A 22,598-nucleotide genomic window follows, 5' to 3' on the forward strand; every position below is an offset into this window, starting at 1 on the left:
CCTTGATCGCCAACTGTGTCTTGTTCGGTCACTACCCGCTTATTCTACCGCATCCTCATCCCTCGCACGTTCCCTGCGACGAACTCCGCACCCGTCCAGCGTTGCTGGCATCAGCTTCCTTTCCAGCGGAAGTCACCAGATGAAGCCGGATACTGCGAATAGAGATACCTTGTGACAAGCATGGGGTCGTTCCTGAGGAGTTTCCGTAATAATGGGGTATGTCCTTTCATCCGTTTCTGTGCCTACTTGTCTGGCTTTCTAGGCCGGAGGACTTTCCTTTTGCCATAAGCGCTATGTCTGTCTTTTTGTCAGCTCTAAGGAAGCAAGGGAAAGACACTCTCTATCTTTATCTTCATTGTTTCTTCATCTCCTTGGCGCTTTGGTCAATTGCTGATTTGTCACCTTGTTTACCTAGGGATCTACTGCGCCTTCGGTCGGAGCGGTTCCCGCAAAGAAAGAACCACAACTTCCCCCGATGACGCCTCTAGAAAAGAGACTGCTGGACATGGGCCCAATCAGGGAGGATGGAAGCGACAAGTTTTATGGCATGGAGAATGTAAGTTCACCGTCGTATTGCCGTTCTATTGTGCGCTCAGTTCTCAATTTGCTGACATTTCGTCCTGCATTAGTATGGAAATACCTGGTAAGTCATCTCGCGCATTAAGATCGAGTCGCCCTAGAAGGATAAGAAAGACTATGGGAAGAAACACCGCTAAAACTTTTATCTCGACAGCTATTGTAATTCGATATTGCAATGTCTTTATTACTCGGTTCCTTTTCGCGAAGCGGTAATCAACTATCCTACGAGGACGCCGATAGAGAGTTTGGAAGCAGCGTTAGCGAAGAGTCTCCGTTATCCGAACCCGAATGCGCACCTGGAAGCGGAAGCTCAAGCTGAGAAGCAGAAAGCCGCCAATGCTCAACGACCTGGCATGCCGCCAAATCCACAGCAGAAGCCCGAGGACAAGGACTCGCCCGAATATAAGAAGAAGATGGCACTGCAGACGCTCCCTCTCCTGGAAACACAGAACAACGCCGCGAGCTACGGCATGTCTGAGTCACTTTTTACATCTTTGAAGGACATTTTTGAGTCCGTCGTTGGGAGTCAGTCCCGCATCGGTATTGTTCGTCCGCAACAGTTCTTGGAGGTCCTCAGGCGAGACCACGAAATGTTCCGGACGGCCATGCATCAGGATGCGCATGAATTTCTGAACCTAGTGCTCAACGAAGTTGTCGCTAACGTCGAAGCCGAGGCTTCCAAACAGCCTCTCATGGAGAAAAGCCTTCCTGCGCCAGAGACTGCTGACTCCGGGGATCAATCGTCTAGTTCCGGCTCGAAAACCCCCAATACTACTCGTTGGGTTCACGAACTATTCGAGGGTCTCTTGACTTCAGAAACGCAGTGCCTTACATGCGAAAAGGTGTCTCAGCGTGACGAGGTATTTTTAGACCTTTCCGTGGATTTGGAGCAACATTCATCGGTTACATCTTGCTTGAGGAAATTTTCCGCGGAGGAGATGCTCTGTGAACGAAACAAATTCCACTGTGACAACTGTGGTGGTCTTCAAGAGGCTGAAAAGAGGATGAAAATCAAACGCTTGCCGCGCATCCTAGCATTGCACCTGAAACGGTTCAAATACACCGAGGACCTTCAAAGACTTCAGAAACTGTTTCATAGAGTTGTTTATCCATACCATCTCCGTTTGTTCAATACAACCGATGATGCCGAAGATCCCGATCGCCTCTATGAGCTGTATGCGGTTGTGGTACATATTGGTGGCGGGCCCTATCACGGACACTATGTTGCAATCATCAAGACTGAAGATCGAGGATGGCTACTTTTCGACGACGAGATGGTTGAGCCTGTGGACAAGAACTATGTCAAGAACTTTTTTGGCGATAAGCCCGGTCTAGCATGTGCTTACGTTCTTTTCTACCAGGAGACCACCCTTGAGGCTGTCTTGAAGGAACAGGAACAAGAAAATATGGAGTCGAACTTGGCCGCTACCGAAGCAAATGACACACTCTTGAAGCAGAATGGGTTCCCTCAGTCGCCTTTGACCCACGTTCACAGCGCTTCTCAGATCCCTTCTCACGAAGACAACCTCCGACTGAACGGCCTCAGGCGAGCCCCTACCGCGCCTCAACTTCCTACTCACCACGAGCACGGGGATCCTGAGAGCACCCCTTTCAGTCCGCTTTCTCCGCTCCCTCCTGTCCCTCCCATTCCCGAGAGGGTCGCCACAGCTGCAATCCCACCAAAGAATGACGCGCAGGCCAAGAAGGAACGAGCCCGGGAAGAAAAGGAACGAAAGGCGGCTGAGAAGGAAAGAGAAAAGGCTGAAAAGTTGCGTCGCAAGGAACAGGGAGTAAAACTGAAGGAAAACCAACGCCGTGAGGAGGCCGAGCTAAAGGCTGCTCTAGAAATGAGCAAAGCGTCCAAGGCCGAGGAGGACCGTCGCCTTAGCCCTGAAAACGGGAAGGAGAAACAAGGTGGTGGTCTGAGCCGACTAAAACGGGGCAGCAAAAGTTTGAGCCACAGACTCGGCAAAGACAAAGAGACGCGGAATGTGTCGTCGGATCTACCAGCTGTACCTATCCCTTCGCAAAATGGGCCGACATCCGAGCAACAACAGCAACAACAACAATCACCTCCAAATCACGACCAGCCCCCGAATTCACACCAGCTCGGCAAGCCTACGATAAAAGAGGACGAGCAAGTGAACCACAAAGACTCCAAACATGAACGTACCGGACATGGAAAGTGGAGAAGTTTCAGCCTCAGAAAGAAATCGTTCAGCATTCTCTCATAGCGACCGTTATCTCGAAGGTCGACATTGATGCATTTCAACGGGCTTGCATACTTTTGCACATAATACCCGGATCTTTACCGTACATATTTTCGCTTGATGTATCATCATATTTTCCCCTTCGGTACCGGTATCTATGATCTGCGGCGAGATGACACCAACGGCACAGTTTGCTGTCAAAGTAGCTGCGATTTCATGAGACCGATCTTGTCTTATTTTTCTTTCCTTCGATGATCTCTTTACATTTCACGCATCTATGTGTCTATCTTCTTTTCCATATGGTCGATGTTGTGATACCCAAGCCCGGGTCACGCAGTGGCGTACGTGAGGCGTTCAGCGGACTCTTTTTACTCTTTTCTTCAAGTGACACGGGAACGGTGTACAGGCAGCATTTACTTCATGGTCATGAGAATATCCGTACGGCTTTCGAGAAGTCGAAGTGCTCTCTTGGGACATGTGGGTTGTGGATCTACAAGGTGAATATTGTCTTCTAAGTCCGGCATCTACTTTGTTACAGGACCTTTCTGGTCTTTCATTGCCATAGAACAGTCGAGATTTTTCTGTTGTGGTGTTTTAAAGAGATCTATGTATCAATTGAAGTGCGCAGATGCATCTACGACTGAGAACACCAACGATGTTCGTGAACATACAATTCTCGCATGAATCTAGGATGGGATAATTAAAGGACAGCTTGCTGGGAATCAAATAATCATATCATCTGTCATTCATGCAGTTTGTGACTCGAGATCTTGTGGTCGAACAATCACTAATGAGGTACACTATTTCTCAACGCCATTTGGTGCATAGCTCACTCATCCTATACGGTAAGCTCTAGCTTTTTCTACCCATTCCACTGTGTAGAGACAGGCCGATCATGCGTTTGAAGAACCTCTTGAGACAAGACTATTATCCGAGTCTTTCTATAAGGTGAAAACAAGGTTATGCAAGGGCAACATTCACCCAAGAATGAGCTCGTAGATGATTATCGTCGTATTGATCACGATTAGGGGTACTGCAACCAGATCGATAACGGTCAGCTCAGCCTCATATAGCCAACTCCCGAGCCAACCAAGCAACAAAACAAGCAGGAGTGAACGGCAGAACCGGAGTGGCTTACTTCGCATCACGGTTCGGACACTAGCGATCAGATTCACGGATTTGGCCTTGACACTTGTGCTGTCGTATGTCGCGCCGAAGGCAGGGTCTGTCTGTGTGCGGCCCCATCCAACTACAGCAGTTGGTTAGTCTCAGTATCGGTATCGGTGAAGCTTTGGCAAGCGCGTAAAAGTAAAGTGCGGAGGAGGGATAGAGCAACGGAGATAGCGTACTTCTTGCCAGGAATCGGTCTTCAGAGAGGACGGCTACGGCGTTGATTAATAGACAGCATACTGCGATGGTGTTAGTTGACTCGAGCTGTATGAGACGGGAGACGGTGCGTACCGTAGACGAGTTTTCCGAGGCCGAAGAGGAACATCCTTGCGACTGCTCGATAAGCTTGCGCGTGGTGAGAGGGAGGAGTGGAGGTTCGGAGTCGAACAGTGGTGATACAGGTCGAGGTGGAGATGACTTGGCTCGGCGGTCGATGTTCGCTGACGTGTGGGGAAGAAGGGGAGCTCTGCTGGAATGACTTCACCTTGTCTAAGGACGGGGTTTATGTTTAACCTTCTTGCTGCAGCACAATGGGGAGTAATGTTGGTAGGGATGATCCGATTGCTATGCTATGCTCGATATGCAACCCACTAATTGCTGATAATTCGTTTAGTGTTTCTGTTGTTGATCGTGTCGCTTCCGGTCCTTGTTTGTCTCCACCTGCTCGTTGCTCCCTACACCAAGGTGGAGGAGTCGTTCCATATACAGGCTGTACATGATATTCTGAAATATGGCATTCCTACGAGTGATGTCTCTGGTATCCTAGCACATTATGATCATTCCACGTTTCCAGGAGCGGTGCCTCGGACCTTTGTCGGGGCTGTTGTTTTGTCCGGGCTGTCGCAGCCGTTCATCTGGTTGAATGAGAACATTGATAAGCAAACACTCGGTATGCGGCCTAGCTGGAGCTTTGATTAGCGAGTCTAGTAGCTGATGTTATTCTCATATAGCTCGGGGTATCCTAGGCCTGTTCAATGCCGTTTCGCTGATCTCGTTCGCGCTCAGTGTACGGCGAGCATTCGGAAAGACTACAGCCATTTGGTATCTGCTGTTCCAAGCGAGCCAGTTTCATATCATCTACTATGCCTCGAGGACTCTCTCCAACATGTTCGCCTTTGGCATCACTACATTGGCAATGCGGGCTCTTCTCCCGGAGCCTGTAGCTCCCGATGTCTACAGGAAGAGATGCCGAGTGGCGTTGTTCCTGTTGACGATTGCTGGCATCATTTTCCGGTCCGAGTTGGCCCTATTGCTGGCTGCGCATACACTGTTTCTCTTTGCTACGGGTCGTATCCGAATCGTACAGGAGATCATCCCGGCCGGAGCTCTGGGACTTGTGGTTGGACTGGCCATCACTGTGCTAGTGGATTCGTTCTTCTGGCAGCAGTTCCCGTTGTGGCCAGAGCTCGCTGCCTTCAAGTTCAATGTCATCTCAGGGCAAGCCTCCGCATGGGGAACGCACCCGTGGCACTTTTATTTCACTAGCGCCATTCCGCGCCTGCTGCTGAACCCCTTGACCTATCTACTCGCACTCCCCTTCGCCCTCACGCATCCGTCCACCCGCTCTTCCGCAGCGTACATCATCATCCCGTCGCTTGTCTTTGTCGCCATCTACAGCGCTCAGCCGCACAAGGAATGGCGTTTCATCGCATACACAATCCCACCCTTAACTGCCGCCGCTGCCCAAGGCGCTTCCTACATCTGGACGCACCGCACAAAATCCATCATCTACCGTCTGCTCTCCCTCGCCCTACTAGCCTCAACAGCCGCTTCATTCCTCATCTCGAACTTTGTCCTCCTGCCCGCCTCATCGGCAAACTATCCCGGCGCTCGCGCCCTCAACACCCTCCACAACCGTGCTAACAACACCAAACCCGTCATCAACGTCTACCTCGGCAACCTCGCCTGCCAAACAGGCGTCACCAGATTCCTGGAGATGCCCCTTCCCCAAAACAGCGAGCTGACCGCCCTCGAGAGCGCGGGTTCAGGTTCAGTCTGGCGATACGACAAGACAGAAGATGAGACCGCCAAGTCCTTCCCTCCCTTCTGGAAACGGTTCGACTACGTGCTCATTGAGCCGAGCGAAGAGAAGAAGGTCCGAACTGCCTCGGGCCGGCCTCAGAGCTGGGAGGAGATCGAAGTGATCCATGGATTCGCGGGGCTGAAGATCCTGCGGCCTGGTGATGCGGCCACTGGGCAGCTGGAGGAGCGCGTCTTTAGCACCATTCTTGGTCCTGAGGGTGCTCGGTACTGGACGATGGCTAGGGATTATGCGCGGAAACATGTCACGCGTGGGTGGTGGGCGGAGTTGAGGATGGAGCCCAAGATCAAGATCCTGCGTCGGATTAGGTGATATTGGTTATTGGCGGTGTATATCTATTTTCTATCTTGTTGGGTAGGCTATGAACCAAAGAGCCAAAAAGTACACCAGAACCAAGTTATTGGATATCACTGCATGCGTATGTCACACCAACGATAAATCAGCGTCTTACTACCATTATTACAAGCATTTTAAAGCAGGCCCGGGTATAGAGCGAAAATCAATCCTCATGGCTTTCCAGCCGGCCCAGTCTCTTTTCCAGGTCGCGGACCCATGGCTCGATTAACTCGATGTTGCTCTTCATTGCTGCCTCACTCTGGCCCATCTTCTCTTCGACCACCTTCAACCCCTCACGCCATTGCTCGATCTCCCGCGTCATCTCCGTATGTCTCTTCTCCAGCTCATTGAGTGAATCCGCTGCCTGCGCGGCCCCCGCGTGGATGGCACGGAGGGAACGTAACCGCTCGAGCACACTGGGTAGAATAGGATGAAGGGACTGGATAGTAGGGAGGGTAGCGTAGAGGGCTTGGATCTTTGTGGCTTGTTCGTCGCGCTGAGTAGCTGCTTGGTCGATTTCGTTGGCCGACGAGGATGACACCGACATGTCGGAGGTGTGCTCTATCGTGGCGGTCGCGATGCGGGCGTTTTGAGCGGCTTTGGCGGCGTCAACCGCACGCTTCCGCGCCGAAGCCAGTGCCTCCGTGTCCGCGGTTAGCCTTCGTACACGGCTTGATAGGGCCTCCAGGTGGGTGGTTGTGAATGTCGTTGATGGTGGAGCGGACCCAGTAGTTGGTACGGCTGATGCGGGGGTTGGACCGACAAGGATATTTGTAAGTGTGGATAGTCGGGAAGTGAGGTGGTCCAGGGCCGGTAGGACGGGCTGAAGTGCCGGCTCGGAGATGCCGTCAGAAACAAAAGGATTGGAGGAGCTGGAGATGCCCATGGCGGCTTCAATTAACGCTAGCCTGCCGTCAAAGGCTGCAGTATGTGCCAGAACACCAGCGGACGACGGAGTCCCTGCATCTTCTGTCGCAATTGTCTCGTCAGTTCCCTTCGATTCGCCTGGAACGCCTTGGGAAGAAGTCGACACGAGCTTCTGGGTCAGCGCTGTGGCCGCGGAATGTGGTCCTGACGCATTTCGAGAAGATCCATGAAGGTTGTCCAGCGCCCGGCTCAGTTCCAGCACACCGTCGTCTACCGCTTCGACAGGTTCCTCGTTAGATTCCGCTTTTGTTTGTCGTGAGGTCATCTCATCCTTCAATTCCTCAACTTCCCTACGCAGACGAGCCAGCTTCCTCTCGAAGCTCTCCTCCTCCGTGTCGCTGGTATCACCCACTTCCTCTATCCCAACAGGACCTCTCCGTCGTCGACGGCTTTTGCTTCTGTATGATTTCCGTTTGAGAGCAATGCTATCGGAGAAGTTGACATCGCGGACGTCTACAGTAGCCCCCAGGAAATGAGCACGCGCGTCGTCTACATCGACTCCTTGTCGGTCAATGTCGGAGTTTGAGCCGGCGTCATCATCCGCGTCGGAGGCGGTGCGAATCGTGGCAGTCTTCAAGTTTTTGTATGTTAGATGATTAATTCATGGGAGTATAACTTTGCTTTCTAGTGACAGGAAACTAACGGGAAGTGTGGATGCCTCATCGGTCAGGTCTGGGGTTTCATAGATATCGGGAGCTGGATCCTAACGAGACACGCATTGTTAATTGAGGCCAAGGACTTTGACACGAGTGGGGGCGAGACTCGACAACTTACTAGGTCAGGAAGACCGGCATATTTCTTGTTAAATGACATGCCGCAAGCTTGCAATGGCAGTCTGCCTAATTGTACCAATCTGAATAGACGATGATGTTATTGTTGTTAACCTTGCGTGTATATTTACTCCGGCTTTCGATACCTCCGCCGCCTTGGCACGTGAAAGGGGTATCCACCCCCTGGCGGCCTGAACTATCAGGTATCATCATTTGTTGATTCCCCATTTTCATATGATAGTGGTTTCTGCGTCATACCAAACACTAGAGAGATTTGCGTCAGGCATGAGATCTGAGATGGACTATAATTTGCGATCGAACTCGAAAGGTGAAGCTGCTGTACTCTATACATGCATCAAATATCAACAAATAGTAATTCAGATACTACCTTAAAGAGGTATGTAGTTCGCCATGAGTCTAACTAACAAACCCCAGCCACTGTAACTGGATCAATAAGATGACAGGATTATATCAGAGTCTTTACAGTCTGTGCAAGTCATAATCATGATCAGGACAGATCGTGCAGTAGTACGTATGTACTTCAGCCTTGCACGTGTCAGCCTCGGTGATGAGCGGGGGAAGGAGCGAAACGGGAAGGGTTCCTGAACGGGGAGTTGTGGTGGAGAGGATGCCCAGACAGGCACATGAAAGTCATCTGTGACCACTTTCCCCCGGACGCCCTTATTTTAATCCCATTCCTCTCCCTCTTCTTCCAAGTGTCAAAAGACATCATTCTTCCCTTCCCTCTATATCTGCAATCCCTTCGAATCCATCCCTATCCTATCATCTGTCATTTACTACCCCTCATCATCCATCATGGCCGCCCCCGCAGACGTCACTATCAAGAACCTCAATGGAGAGTGGACGATGGTACGGGTTGCACTCAAGTTCTATTTCGACATCTTGCTGACTACTGATGATAAATCTAGGAGAAAAACGTCTCCGACCCCTCCGATCCTATCCTCGCATTCGTATGTCATGAAGCCATACCATATTCCCTGGACTCTTGAGCTTAATTGATGCTTAATTGATGCTTACTGATATCCTCGTTCAGCAAGGCGTTAGCTGGGTCACTCGCAAAGCTATCTCATACGCCACTGTCACCCTAATTGTCAAGGAGTATTCCGACTCGGAAGATGCGAAGCTCATGCACATCGATATCGATCAGGTCCTGACAGGGGGCCTCAAGGGCACTAGCGAGAAGCGCCAAACCGATTGGGCGGAGCGCGAGCACAACGACCACATTTTTGGCAAGCTCATGGGACGGTCCCGGCTGATCCGCGGCTCCAAGGGCGATGATGGCAAAGTGCGCCCTGCCGTTGATATCAACACCAAGATCGATGACCCCAAAGTGAAGCAGTTCCTGCGGGGCGAGATCCTCATAGACGGTAGCCCGTGCGAGGGTTTCCTCGTGGACAATGTGGGCGAGGAGTATGGTGAAGGCGAAGGTCTCTTCCTGCAGAGCTTCGTCGTTAATCAGGACGATGGATACGGCTGGACCGCAGAACAGGTTCGTATATTTTCCTCGATAAACAATTTGCCGGGGATTGGCGGCAGATACTAACCTTCCTATAGATCTGGGGCTTTGAGACAATCAACGGACAGCGTTACCACACTCGCCGTGTGGTTGTCGCCAAGGATGGCGAGTTCAAGATGGCTCGTCTTGTTTATACCTATGTCAAGAGGCTGGATGCGTAAACCTCGTCCTCTTTACTAAACCATGTATGATAGCGTCATCGGATAGGTATTGACTGTAGACCCTATCTGAGGGTCAGGAGGACTTATTGCGTCGCTCGCTCTTGAGCTATGAAATGACACGTTATGTGCAGCGGCCTTTGGTCAAGCCCCCAAACCTATTCACCTATTGTTAGTTATATAATTGACTGTGTGGCCATAGTCCCCTGCTCTGCATCCATGTAGTTTTCGGCTGTTGGAGTTCTGTCCAAGCCGCTTCTTAACTTGCTTAAGTCTCGGGCACCTGGCGTACACACAAAGGCAGGCGAAGGAAGAACAGGCGGAGCTATCTACGCATAGATAGGGAGTAATTAAATTGACCTTCGGCCCTTGCAGGCGACACATTTGATTTTCCTTCAGCCAACCAAATCTGCCTGACCGCACCCTCTTTAAGTATGCGGCGACTAGATGGAGGTCCCTGACCTAGGTACCTACCTACTATATATGGTGGAACGATGTTCGTGCAGCTGGCTTCATTGACACATGATCTCATAGGCAAATCTCAATACAATTTCCCATTTGTCCAGCAACAAGTGATACATAAGTCTCGGAAGCTAATTGAGAACAAAGGCCTATGCTTGTGGAACTATGCAGAAAAAGATGTCAATTTATTCCCGAAAGACGAGGAAATCAGAGGCGTGCATGTCATCAAATGGTATATCGAATATTAGGTTTTGCAATTTTGGTCTTTCCCGGCTATATATATATATATTTTTTTCTTGATTCTCCGGATTTGACGTGCTTTCATGAATGTGTGGGCATCACAACATGGGCCTTGGTGCTAATGGCATCTTCGCTGCGCCACAGGCTGGTCACGGTCTTCTGCTGGGTGTAGAATTGCAGGCCGGGCTTGCCGTAGAAGGTGTTGGCACCGCCACCGGCGATACTCTTCTTGTTGCCGGTGAAGGAGAACATGGGCAGGGGCACCGGAATGGGGACGTTGATGCCCACCTGGCCGGCTTCAATGTCCTTCTGGAAGCGCGAGGCGGTCGAGCCGGAGCAAGTGAAGACGGCGGCTCCGTTACCATACTCATTCTTGTTGATGAGTTCAATGGCGTCGTCCAGAGTGGGACCGTTAAGGCAGACGAGGACGGGGCCGAAGATTTCCTCCTTGTAGCATCTCATGTCGGGGGTCACGTTAGTGATGATAGTTGGACCGACCTACGCGGGCAATGGGTTAGTGGAGGCGAAACGGAAAGGTGTTGATGATAGGAGGAATGAGCTTACAAAGTTGCCGTTGGGATACTTCTCAGGCTTGTAGCCCCTGCCATCCAGAAGGATTGTGGCACCCTCCTGTTCGGCACTGGCAATCAAGTCTTCAATGCGCTTCTTGCTCTCGGGGCTGATGACAGGGCCGAGATCGGCACCCTCTTCGAAACCGCCGTTGACGTTGAGAGCCTTGGCTCGCTCGGCCATCTCGGGAAGCCATTCTTTGGTTTCGCCGACCATGACGACCGTGCTCAGGGCCATGCACCGTTGTCCAGCGGCACCAAAGGCGGCACCGACGATGGCGTTCAGGGTCTGGTTCTTGTTGCAGTCGGGCAGCACCGCGGCATGGTTCTTCGCACCCAGGTTGGCCTGAACACGCTTGCCATTGGCAGAGCCCCGGGTGTAGATGTATTCACCCGCGCGGTTGCTACCAACGAAGCTGATGGCTTTAATAGCTGGCTCGTCGAGGATGAAGTCAACGGTCTTGGCAGAGCCATGGACGATATTGATCACACCTGGAGGAAAGCCAGCCTCCCGAGCCAGCTCAGCCAGGATCATAGCAGCCCCGGGGTCCCGCTCCGAAGGCTTCAGGATTATGCAGTTACCGGTAATCGTAGCGATAGGAATGCACCAAAGAGGGATCATGGCGGGGAAGTCTGGGGCGGAGCGGTTAGTCACGGAGAAAGGACGGGGGTATCCACCAGACAAGCGGTAAAAGGCAAGGGCTTACTGAAAGGGCAAATAGCTGCAACGACTCCCAGGGGCTCCCTGTAGCTTCTAGTCTCCATATCCTTGGCGACTTCCAGGACTTCACCGGTCAATTGGGTGGTGATGCCACAAGCGGTCTCTGCAACTTGCAGACCGCGAAGAACGTCACCCTTGGCATCGGCGAAGGTCTTACCCTGCTCGAGGGTGATGGACGCTGCGAGCCGGTCCCAGTTTGCACGGATGAGGTTGACAAACTTGAACATGATCTGCTGCTTGGCGATAATACTGGTTGCCCGCCAGGCAGGGAACGCCTTTTCGGCGGAGGCAACGGCGGCACGCAGCTCCTCATCAGTGCTCTGAGGCACGCGGGTGACAAGATTGTTGGTAGCGGGATCATGCAGGTCAATCCATGTGGTGGCCTTGGAAGACACAAACTGGTTATCAATAAAGTTGGTGGTATCGATGGGGTTGGCGATCGGCGTGTGATCCGTCGGGTATTCGGTGGCGGTCGTAGCCGCGGAAGCGGTTGCGGGGGCGAGCTGCTGCGCAGTGGCGTGTAGTCTGCGGGTAGCAACAAAGGACGATGATGATGTCGACATTGATGCAGAAGCGCGCTGAGAAGCCAATACTGAAGAAGAGGAGCCTGAGGAAGTCGACAGCGACCGCGCTGCGGATGAAGCTCCTATCCTGGCGGAAGAGACAGTGGCTACGGCCGTGCGGGGAGAAGCAGCGCGGAGAGCGGGGAGAGAACGAGCAAAGGACCGACTGGCGGCCATGACGATTCAAGAAGGGTGAGAGTAGGGGAGGTTTGAAGATGAAAAGCGTGCGAAACTGGAGTCTGTGGTTAAATGAAGATCAAAAGATTACAAGAGAGCTTGGGGGGGGATAGAGTAGGATATAAGTGGAAAGGCCAAGGAAGGGAGCAGCAGTTGTGTTGGACCGACTCTGGGGTTGACTGCGATCCTGAGGCACGCCCAGCAGCGCCGAGGTCAACCGAACCCCCTTCGGCGAGGAAAACCAATCATAACGACAGGAATGGCTTTCCTGCTTTAACCTTCTCTGGAGGCTTTATTCATCTCGATGGATCTGGGCCGGATGTACTCCCTATCTACAGTGCTACCTCCACTTCTAATCTCCAACCAGATAATGAACATTGATAAGGTCTGTCAACGCTTATCTGAGTCTATCTTCTACTACATACCTATATCCTTCTCGCAGCCTATCTTAATCAGGACATATCCGTCAAGCTTTCTGTACCTAGAGTGAGGGGGTGTCTGTATTACTTGCAGGACTGATAATATGGCAGACGGCCCACTATGGCTAAGATCTGAAATCTGATGATTCGCTATCTCAAATTGAATAGTAGTTTACAGAATCCATCGCATCTACCACCCCTTCGGACGGTGGCAATGGTCTTCTTTTGTTCTCATGTCTCGTCACCAGGTGGCCTTCTTCCCTCGAGAAGTCTTGCCTTACCTACCATGAACAACCAAGGATATCAGAGTACAACGATAATTTGAACGCTGCAATAAATATAAAATTGGGATCTTCAATGTCTCCTTTTCCTTTTTTCAAGTTTTTGTCTTGATGGCTTATTGTCCCCCGCCTCCTCCCCGAGCATTGGCACATCTGCTTTACTGGGCAGACGACCGGGTGTTACGCTTGGTAGCTGCGCCCTTGGCAGTGTCGGCCGCAGAGCTGACAGCTTCGCTGGCCTTCTCCTTGGCGGCGGAGGCGGCCTCCTTGCCCTTCTTAGCAGCGGCGGCAGGGGCGGGGCTGCTGGCTCCAACAGCACCCACAATGACGAGGATCATGGTCAGAAGGAGAGCTCCCAGACCACCGGCGACCTCAGGAACTTGCTTGACAGCGTTGACGGGGTCTTGCTTGGCAAGACCGACGAAGTAGTCGACCTTCTCACGAACGTATGTCACTGGGGCCTCCTTGAAGCTGACGCTGGGAGTGGCAGCCTTCTCCTCGGGCTTGGGCTTGTCGGCTTCCTCCAGAGCGACTTCAACGGGGTGCTTGAGGTCAAAGGTCTCCTTGCGGAGCTTCTCAGCATCTTCAATGGAGTGACCAATGTAGATGTTGTCGAAAAGAATGTCGTTCTGCATGGTCCAGATTTCGAAACCAACCTGCTCACTTGTCAGAATGCAGCAAACAACAGCGGACACAGAACGAAGAAACTTACAGCGCCCATAGGCTCGAAGTTAGAAGGAGTCTTGTCCTCGAAGTAGGCGGGGTTGGGGATCTTGCGAGGCGTCCAGATGCCCTTGAAGGCGGGGTTGTCAATCAAAGGAGCGCTCCACTTGCCCTTGTAGGCAGGGTTCTCCTTCATGGGAGGGGTCCAGGGGCCACAACCGGAGACTTCGTTGCACTTGGGGTTAGGAACAGTAGGAGGAACCCAGTCACCGTCCTCCTCGTCATCCCAGTCCTCGGGCTTCTCGGCCTCGGGATCAGGAATGCTGGTGGGCTCGTCCTCAAGCCAGTCCTCGGGCATAGTCGCCTCCTCATCCACGATTTCATAAGGAGCCTCCTCATCCCAATCGTCAGGCTTCTTGGCCTCCGGGTCGGGGATCTTGGCTTCATCGACCCAATCGGCGGGCTTCTTGTCCTTGGGGTCGTCGATCTCCTTCTCCGGGTTGACGGGGGGGTTGAAGTCCTCAAGCAGGGTACCGTTCTTGACAGCCTCGCCGTCAATCATGATCTGGAAGGACTGATCGGGCTTGACGATCAACGTGTACAACGAGGTGAGCTTGGAGGTACGAGCGGCAGGAGGCGCGGTCATGTGCTTCTCCTCGTACTCGCCGGTCTTGGGGTTCTTGTGACGGAAAATGAAGTGAACCTGAAGTATTGTAAGTGATAATTCGTAGAGAACCTTGCCTCGGTAACAAGGCACCAATTTCATACCTTGTTGGTAGCACCGCACTTGTCGGGACCGAACATGATCACGTACGGAGTAGCGTTGGAGAACTCCTCGGCGTGGAGCTTCTTGTTCTCCTGGAGGAGCTTCATGTAGGCACCACCGCAAACAAGGGAGTCTTTTTGTGGACAGGCATCAGTATACTCCATGCAATTGCCAGGACCTGATATGACCTACTCTGTGGCTTGACCTCATACTGAACAACCAAGGTCTTGCCCTTGTTGTCGATCTTCTTGGGGAACTTCGCAGAGATGGCATGGTGAGCTGCGACGTTCTTGACTACCAGACCCTTGTCGCCAACCATGCCGTTGAGCACGGTAGGTTCCTCGACAGCCCATTCACCAATATAGGCCCAATCCTCCTCTGACTTGGAGTCCTCCTTCTTGGCGTGAGACGGAGTCCATCTCGAGTCCCAATCGGCGGTGAATTGCTCAAGGAAGGGAGCTTCAATGGTAGTAGGCTAATAGAGAGTCGATCGTCAGCGATGCGGAGCGACGATGGGGAATAGTGGAATAACGGGACGCTACTTACGGTGAAGGTAGGCTTCTCCACGAGCGAAGTAGCATCAGCCTTCTTCTCAGTCTCCTCAGCATGAGCTTGGCCCATCAAAGTGGCCGAGGAGACGAGGGCGCCAGTGATAGCTGCGTTGAGACGCATGATGGACGATGACGGGATCGAGACTGATAATACCCGAGAATCTCTGAATACAAATGATGGACAAGTAAGCAATCAGACAAACAAACAAGCAATTGGACCTCCGTAGAGGAAACAGTAAGGTGTTTTTGTTTGGGGGAGGGAAGCTGTACCACAAGATGATCCACACAGAATGAAGGAAGGGAAGGGAGGAGAAGGGAAGAAGAGGACAACTGGGCAAGAATAATTGTTATATACCTAGGTAATAAGAAGGGATAGAGGTGAGGCCAGGTGTGATGGTCCACTGACTACTCAGAGCAAATTAGACTACACGAGCATTAAATATGCCAGTGACAAAGCAGCAGTGCTTCCAGTGGATGCCGGGAAGTTCAAGGTGGCCTCTTCTTGCTTGAGCCTGGATTGCTTCTTGGGGTAAGGTCCCGCCTGCCTATTGCGGTTTAGCGGTGCTTCTCCAATGTTCTGTCGATAGCCAGAGCTGATCTAACTTTCTAGGTAGTAGATACTCCGTACGGAGGAGAGAGGTAGGTAGATACCTGCTATCAGATGGTATCTAAAGCAGATAGTTAGGAAGGTCATTGAGCTCAACTACTTCTATATCATAATCTTAAGCTTAGGTATAACAGATATTCTGCTCAAGTTATGTCCAGAATTGATTATGGATCGTCCACGAGGAGTCTACCGCCTGGTCAATTGGACAGTCTACTTCGGATAAGGCAACGGAGATTGCGCGACAGAGTCCCCGCCAAAAATATTTCCATTCCCCGCGCAGCGCAACCACATCATTGATCCTCTATCTATCTGCCTTTTAATTTCAATTATCTTCGTCTGGGTATCTCTTGAGTCATATTGACTCTGCACAAGCGTAATCATTCGAAATTTATACCATTATCTCAGCAGTCGACGGCGTAATCACCTCAGTCTGTTATTAGCATCGAGCTTGCAGCATGGCCCAAGAAGTTGAAAACAACAACAATGACCATCTGGTCCAGTCTTCTAACCCAGAACACCCAGCCAACCTGATCCCCGAGCTCTGCCGCAAATTCTACAATTGGGGTTGGGTCACTGGTACTGGTGGTGGAGTAAGTAGTCGCGTCCTTCGCGAAAGCCGACTGTCGCTGACGAGAGTATCAATTAATGCATAGACTTCGATCCGTCGCGGTGACCATATCTTTATCGCGCCTTCAGGAGTCCAAAAGGAATTGATTCAACCACACAACATCTTTGTCCTGGAGTTCCCTACTCCCAAGTACCCTCCTTCCGACCGCAAGTACATCCGCAAGCCCCTCGAACTGAAGCCGTCTGCATGCACTCCACTGTTTCTTACTGCTTTCGAGCGTGGTGCTGGCTGCTGCATCCACACGCACTCCCAGTGGGCCGTGTTGGTGACGCTCTTGGTCGAGCGCGAGAAGGGTCCAGACGCTTGCTTCGAGATCAGCAACATTGAGCAGATCAAGGGTATTCCTCGAGGCAAGGGCAAGGGCATGCTGGGTTTCTTCGACACCCTTAAGATTCCTATCATCGAGAACACTGCCTTTGAGGAGGATCTCACTGGAAGCTTGGAGAAGGCAATGGACCAGTACCCGGACACCTACGCTGTCCTGGTGAGGAGACATGGAATGTGAGTCGTATACCCTCGTGTTGTATTGAGCCATTGAAGCTGATGACTGTATACAGTTATGTCTGGGGTGATGATGTTGCCAAAGCCAAGACGCAGTGCGAGAGCTTGGATTATCTCTTCCAGCTCGCTGTTGAAATGCACAAGCTCGGCCTTCCGTGGGTCAAATAAAGGCTCAAGCCAGCGAGTATCGGAGGATGAGGACTAGCTCAGGAAAGAAGTCCGTCAGCAGAATAACGACGAAGCACGCGATATGATGACTAGGGATGCACTTTGTATATGACGATACATGAAATTTGTCTATAGACATTTGAGAACCTCTCGACAGGTTAAAAGACTACTTAGTAGTTCCGGTCCTTAAGCCAGCAAAAATGTATAGGCCTATCTGAGATATTCAAGCCACGATCCGATCAATCACCGTAATACAAGCTCAATAAGTATCAATTATCTCTCGATCACCTGTGTTGTCGAGAAATAATGGTATCAAAGCTCAACAGTAGCTTCCTATGCAATCCAACCAGGGAAGCCTTGGCGGGGAGCCAGGCTGGAACTTAGTCGCAGGACGGCCGCGCGCGGATCATCCGTCCGACTTCTACATACAATATCCAGCTGTCAACTGCAATCGATAACCCCTCATCGGCTCTGGGTCTTGTCGTCGTTTCGAGTTTTTTATACAGACTGTTAGTCTTATCATCTTATCATCTCTGAAATATTCGCATCCATTGCCTTTAAACCCATACAGCTATCATGGATCTGGATGCTGGAGACTCCCCATGGGGCGGTAAGCAGGCAGCACAGTGTCACCACTCAACTCCAAATTGCCCTCTCTGATTGTTCGCATAGATGTGCCCTCGCAGTCAAGTCATGGTACACAGAGGCCGGAAACTGAAGAAGTCGGTATGTTCACTCGCGGTATTGCATAACGCGCACTCCTCGTCACGTCCTGAGACATGAGCTCATCGCTTCTGTAGCACCGGAACGATCGACACAACCAGCCAGCCCAAGCGCTACCCGTTCACCTGTTCGACGAATCCCGCGAGGTGCTCGCAAAATCAGCGCGCAGGCCACCAAGCTGGAAGCCGTGGATGACACCGTAGATCCACTTGGTCCGCTCGGAGACAAGCCCACCGACAGTCTCGCTCCAGTCAACGAGCAAGCACCGACACCACCCCAGAAGGAGCCTTTTGCAGGTCGCGTTGCTCGCCCGACGTCATCTACATCGCAAACATCTAGTGCTGGTGGGTTGGGAGACTCAGTACATCTGGAAGAGGATGGTGCGGGGTTCAGGGGACCGCCCCCCGTACAGCCCCTGGCAGACGCGGACGGGGCGAAGAGGCAATCTCAGCCCAGTATCAGCATTGAAGAGGCTGCGAAGCCAACATTCCAAATCACAGTGGGTGATCCGCACAAGGTGGGAGATCTGACAAGTAGCCACATCGTGTACCAAGTTCGAACGAAGGTGAACCTCCCCTCTCTTCATTTCCATTCATGAATGGGGCGCAAGGCGCTGATACTGGGTACAGACGACATCGAAGGCGTACCGACAACCAGAATTTACGGTCAGCCGCAGATACCGTGATTTCTTATGGCTCTACAATTCCATGCACAATAACAACCCCGGTGTTGTTGTGCCTCCTCCACCCGAAAAGCAAGCTGTTGGCCGTTTTGATACGAACTTCGTCGAGTCTAGAAGAGCTGCACTTGAACGCATGCTCAACAAGATCGCGGCACACCCTATCCTGCAGCATGACGCGGATCTGAAGATATTCCTGGAAAGTGAATCGTTTAATATGGATGTCAAGAACAAGGAGAACAGGGAACCGGATCTAGGTCAGAACAAGGGAATGTTCAGCTCCTTTGGAATTAGCGTAGGCGGAGGTGGAAAGTTCGTAGAACACGATGATGTGAGTCCCTTGTGGGTTGCATACTGTCAAGTCATTGAGCTAACTCGAGTCGAATAGTGGTTCCACGATAGGAAGATCTACATGGATGCGCTGGAGAATCAGCTCAAAGCTTTGCTGAAGGCGATTGATGTCGTGGTCGCGCAGCGTAAGGGATTGGCAGAAGCGGCTGGCGATTTTTCGTCTTCACTTCACGCCTTGGCGGCTGTCGAGTTGTCTCCGGCCCTTTCTAGTCCATTGGACGGACTTTCAGATCTGCAGTTGCGCATCAAGGAACTTTATGAGCGTCAAGCACAGCATGATGTTCTGACACTAGGAATCACCATCGATGAATACCTGCGCATCATCGGAAGTGTCAAGACAGCCTTCTCTCAGCGACAAAAAGCCTTCCATAGCTGGCACGCAGCGGAATCTGAGCTGCAAAAACGGAAGCAGACCCAGGAGAAGCTACTCAGACAAGGAAAGACGCAGCAGGATCGCCTCAATCAAGCCAACGCCGATGTGGCCGACGCGGAAAGAAAAGTGCACCAGGCCAGGCTGTTATTCGACGATATGGGCCGTTTGATGCGTAATGAATTGCAAAGATTTGAGAAAGAAAAGGTGGAGGATTTCAAGTCTGGCGTTGAGACATTCCTGGAAAGTGCAGTGGAGGCGCAAAAGGAGGTGAGTTTTTACCGAGCTAGTCAAGGTTCTAATCAGATTCACTAATGAGTCTTGCAGTTGATCGAGCTGTGGGAGACGTTCCTCTTGCAGTTGGATGCTGGTGAAGAGGGTGTCCCCTTCTTTGCGTCTCCTCCTGTTGCAGGCAATGCTCCTGCGCAACAGGTGACAGACGAAGCCAGCGGTACAGCCCCAGTAGCTGCGGAGGAGGCGACGTAGCTCATCCTGGGCTAGCTCTCGACCTTTTCTCGCCATGTATAACTGAATTGCGATGGTTCTTCGGCCTAGCTTGACCCGGATCTACGTATTGCTTCGCTGGCGACCGCCATAGCCCTTTAAACGGCACTCACTTGTTCTATCTGCCGCTGAGCACGCAACCCAGATACCGTTCGAAGCGTAGTATGATTGATGCTTTCTCTGGACTGTTTGATTTCCGTGTAAACTATATCTGACTCCTTCAAGCTTTGGTAAAAATGACATGTTCAAGGTCCAATTCAAATAGTATGCTGAAATCCCATCTGATGGTATGATGTACATGTACATAGGCCATAAAACCGACAAGACGAACGAAAAAAGCCGTAGAACCAGAAAGAAAATAGAGGAATTTCTCCGTACAACATCAAAGGTGGCCTCCGCCGTCAACGCACCATAAAACCCAGATGAAGATTGCGTTGAAGCCATCCGCCCTCCGTTGCGTATCATACACTCAAATCCCCCGCAGCCTCAGCCCCAAAAGGATCAACCTATTTCTTCTTCTTCGGAGGTTCCTGCTCCATCTCCTGTCCAAACGAACTAATCAGGTCAAGCAAATTGTCGTCTTCTTCCTCTGCCAGCGCGGCCACAGCAGCAGCAGCAGCATCAGCATCAGCCGCCTCCTTGCCCTTAGCGGCGGCCTTGGTATCCGTCTCTCCTTCAACAGGCGTATTCGCATCCCAGCTCCGTCCGAACTTGGCTCTGAAGGCGGCGAGTCGACCGGCCTCATCCTCCTCGACGTTCATCAGCTTGCTGGACGAGGGGTTCCAGAGCAGCGAGTTGCGCGTGTCTCGGGTCGAGCGGTAGACGGGCGTCGGGGAGGTCGTGCGGTGTGTGAAGGTGCTGCCGTCGGAGAGGGTGATGAGCTGCGTGAAGGTGTAGGGGCGCTTGGGGCGCCGGAGGAGTGTGGCATGTCGACATTGCGAGCAGATGTAGGTGGTGGATGTCTGGACTCGGGCGGTGCTGACCGCGCTGCGGCGGAGGGGGATGTGGATTGACATTTGTGTTCGCTGATAGGGAGCCCAGGGGTGCAGAGGGAGGATCTTTAATTCCTGGGCTTTCAATTGGATTGCGTATCACGAGCAGTGTTGCGATGGTTTATCGGTCGATGGGTTTTGGCCGAGAAATTTCGCGGATCGTTCATGGATCTAGGGTTATGTAAGCAGTAATGCCGCCGCTGCTTTTTCTCATCGTCCGGGGCCGCGGAGGTTTCTGTGTGGCTATGACTTGGTGTCGAAGTGATGATGGCCGTGAATTGAAGGTTGTCGAAGATTTGCTGGGCTTTCAGGATGAGTGCTAAGAGACTTGATGGTCTTTTTTCTGATCGTTCCCTCGTGCTTTCGCCCATTATACCCTGAGCTCCACTCGTCGAGAGCTCCGTCCGCTCTCTCATCGGCGGGATGAAGCTGCCATATTCGCTATCCGTGCTGTCGGCCAGAAATATCAGCGTTGGTATGGAAGATTTGCCGTAATTCTTTGCATATGTCGCCTCTTCATCGTCTAACCAAGCATGACCAGAGCAACAAGCTATACTAGCTCTACCTAACCGACTGTCCAAGTTCCCCGTCCGATGCGGAGCACCGAAGCAACCATGGTCTCGCAGACAATATGGAACTTCGGTTCCAGCTTCGCAAGCTGGCAGTGAACCCAAGAAGCCGGCATCAGCGCGCAGCGCGCTTTCACTGACCGACCAAGTCCGTCTGCTCATGCGCCGTGTACCCTACCCCGTCGCCATCATCACAGCCACAGATCCGCAGGGCCCCATCGAGAAAGCCTTCCGCGGCATGACCGTCTCCTCCTTCAACACGGTTACCCTCCATCCCTCGCCCGTCATCTCCTTCAACGTGCGCCGCCCATCAGAGACCCTAACCGCCCTCCAGTCCTCAGGCCGGTTCCTCGTCCATCTCCTTGCCCCGACCCCAGCAACCGCAGCCCTGGCCCGGGATTTCTCCAGGGGAAACAACAATCTGGCACTCCTAAGCGGAAAGGGAGACTTTGAATTCGCGCAGCATGTCTCTGCCGACGGGTCCGTTACAAGACCGCTCCCCATCCTGCGACGGAGAGCCATCAGCCAGACAAACAATGAGGAGGAAAGCGTTGAGGACTTCCCGTTCGTGTTCGAGTGCCAGCTGAATCCGCAGCGTGTGGAGGTCTACGACCACACAATCGTCGTTGGAACCGTTGTGCAAGCGCTCTTGCGGCATCGTCCTGAATCAGAGGCGGAGACGTCAGTATCGTCCGGCTCTGCAAAGGATTTATGCCTGACATATGCTAATACAAAATTTTGGGAAATGGGCCATGAAATATAACTATCGAAACCTAGAGTATGGGTTTCAACTGGGACACATGACTCTGCCGACACTTATATATTGCTTCCTGGCGTCCACTGACAGGTGAGTGTAGTAACACTCATGTCTATCAAGAGTGCGATGTGTCCAATATTTGCCCCATATAGATTTTGGCCATTTTGTACATAGAATTTCTCTTACGTGTAAGAGAGAAAAGAGCCACTTATCGAAAAGACGCGGCGAGAAATGTACAGATTATCTACCTTTCACACCTTTCCAGGTTGACGGATATGTAACCTTGAATTTGTAACGCAGACTACGCAGGCATACTACGCACGGCCGACTCTCGGTAGGCAGATCCTCTACGGCAGATCGGATTCTGGCACCGTGAAGATTGATCGACAGAATTGATACTGGGTACTTTTGGAACGATCAAGTGACGGCAAATGGTAGGCTTTTAATTCTTTTTATCCAAGAAATCTACACAGGATGAAGGACGCAGGATCGACTGTTCTCAGGCGACGGGAATTGAGCGGAGCACTGGAAGTCGGAGAGACCTAAGAATCCCATCCCGACATCAAGTACCACATCACACCGAGAGAATAACACAACCAGAAATTGGGA

General features: G+C 51.8%; 10 protein-coding genes across 10 annotated transcripts; 6 read left to right on the top strand and 4 right to left on the bottom strand.

Moving 5' to 3' along the window:
• Positions 1-475: 475 nt before the first annotated feature.
• On the top strand, positions 476-2,813 carry creB (ubiquitin C-terminal hydrolase CreB; the record flags this gene model as incomplete). The annotated part of the gene is made up of 3 exons (XM_043270336.1): positions 476-556; positions 630-643; positions 734-2,813. 3 exons carry the CDS (start codon positions 476-478, stop codon positions 2,811-2,813), a joined length of 2,175 nt encoding a protein of 724 aa, XP_043126271.1.
• Positions 2,814-4,489: 1,676 nt separating this feature from the next.
• Positions 4,490-6,312, top strand: Aspvir_007155 (dolichyl-P-Man:Man(7)GlcNAc(2)-PP-dolichol alpha-1,6-mannosyltransferase; the record flags this gene model as incomplete). Its single annotated transcript, XM_043270337.1, has 3 exons — positions 4,490-4,505; positions 4,573-4,848; positions 4,910-6,312. The coding sequence occupies 3 exons, from the start codon at positions 4,490-4,492 to the stop codon at positions 6,310-6,312; spliced, it is 1,695 nt and encodes a 564-aa protein (XP_043126272.1).
• Positions 6,313-6,499: 187 nt separating this feature from the next.
• Positions 6,500-8,076, bottom strand: Aspvir_007156 (dynactin subunit 2; the record flags this gene model as incomplete). Its single annotated transcript, XM_043270338.1, has 3 exons — positions 6,500-7,834; positions 7,907-7,966; positions 8,038-8,076. 3 exons carry the CDS (start codon positions 8,074-8,076, stop codon positions 6,500-6,502), a joined length of 1,434 nt encoding a protein of 477 aa, XP_043126273.1.
• Positions 8,077-8,849: 773 nt separating this feature from the next.
• Positions 8,850-9,731, top strand: Aspvir_007157 (uncharacterized protein; the record flags this gene model as incomplete). The annotated part of the gene is made up of 4 exons (XM_043270339.1): positions 8,850-8,903; positions 8,963-9,004; positions 9,088-9,543; positions 9,609-9,731. The coding sequence occupies 4 exons, from the start codon at positions 8,850-8,852 to the stop codon at positions 9,729-9,731; spliced, it is 675 nt and encodes a 224-aa protein (XP_043126274.1).
• A 780-nt stretch (positions 9,732-10,511) lies between these two features.
• On the bottom strand, positions 10,512-12,460 carry Aspvir_007158 (CoA-acylating methylmalonate-semialdehyde dehydrogenase; the record flags this gene model as incomplete). The annotated part of the gene is made up of 3 exons (XM_043270340.1): positions 10,512-10,928; positions 10,995-11,632; positions 11,707-12,460. The coding sequence occupies 3 exons, from the start codon at positions 12,458-12,460 to the stop codon at positions 10,512-10,514; spliced, it is 1,809 nt and encodes a 602-aa protein (XP_043126275.1).
• Positions 12,461-13,318: 858 nt separating this feature from the next.
• clxA (calnexin) lies at positions 13,319-15,261 on the bottom strand (the record flags this gene model as incomplete). Its single annotated transcript, XM_043270341.1, has 5 exons — positions 13,319-13,816; positions 13,873-14,526; positions 14,592-14,722; positions 14,782-15,064; positions 15,136-15,261. 5 exons carry the CDS (start codon positions 15,259-15,261, stop codon positions 13,319-13,321), a joined length of 1,692 nt encoding a protein of 563 aa, XP_043126276.1.
• A 941-nt stretch (positions 15,262-16,202) lies between these two features.
• Positions 16,203-17,044, top strand: mde1 (methylthioribulose 1-phosphate dehydratase MDE1; the record flags this gene model as incomplete). The annotated part of the gene is made up of 3 exons (XM_043270342.1): positions 16,203-16,337; positions 16,401-16,876; positions 16,933-17,044. The coding sequence occupies 3 exons, from the start codon at positions 16,203-16,205 to the stop codon at positions 17,042-17,044; spliced, it is 723 nt and encodes a 240-aa protein (XP_043126277.1).
• Positions 17,045-17,620: 576 nt separating this feature from the next.
• Aspvir_007161 (sorting nexin 1) lies at positions 17,621-19,653 on the top strand (the record flags this gene model as incomplete). The annotated part of the gene is made up of 6 exons (XM_043270343.1): positions 17,621-17,654; positions 17,717-17,770; positions 17,845-18,332; positions 18,397-18,777; positions 18,835-19,437; positions 19,495-19,653. 6 exons carry the CDS (start codon positions 17,621-17,623, stop codon positions 19,651-19,653), a joined length of 1,719 nt encoding a protein of 572 aa, XP_043126278.1.
• A 524-nt stretch (positions 19,654-20,177) lies between these two features.
• Positions 20,178-20,687, bottom strand: Aspvir_007162 (mitochondrial 54S ribosomal protein bL31m; the record flags this gene model as incomplete). Its single annotated transcript, XM_043270344.1, has 1 exon — positions 20,178-20,687. One exon carries the CDS (start codon positions 20,685-20,687, stop codon positions 20,178-20,180), a length of 510 nt encoding a protein of 169 aa, XP_043126279.1.
• Positions 20,688-21,086: 399 nt separating this feature from the next.
• Positions 21,087-21,995, top strand: Aspvir_007163 (flavin reductase family protein; the record flags this gene model as incomplete). The annotated part of the gene is made up of 2 exons (XM_043270345.1): positions 21,087-21,138; positions 21,205-21,995. The coding sequence occupies 2 exons, from the start codon at positions 21,087-21,089 to the stop codon at positions 21,993-21,995; spliced, it is 843 nt and encodes a 280-aa protein (XP_043126280.1).
• Between the last annotated feature and the right edge of the window lie 603 nt (positions 21,996-22,598).

Source organism: Aspergillus viridinutans (assembly GCF_018404265.1).
Source record: "Aspergillus viridinutans IFM 47045 DNA, scaffold_5, whole genome shotgun sequence".
Classification (NCBI taxonomy): Eukaryota; Fungi; Ascomycota; class Eurotiomycetes; order Eurotiales; family Aspergillaceae; genus Aspergillus; species Aspergillus viridinutans.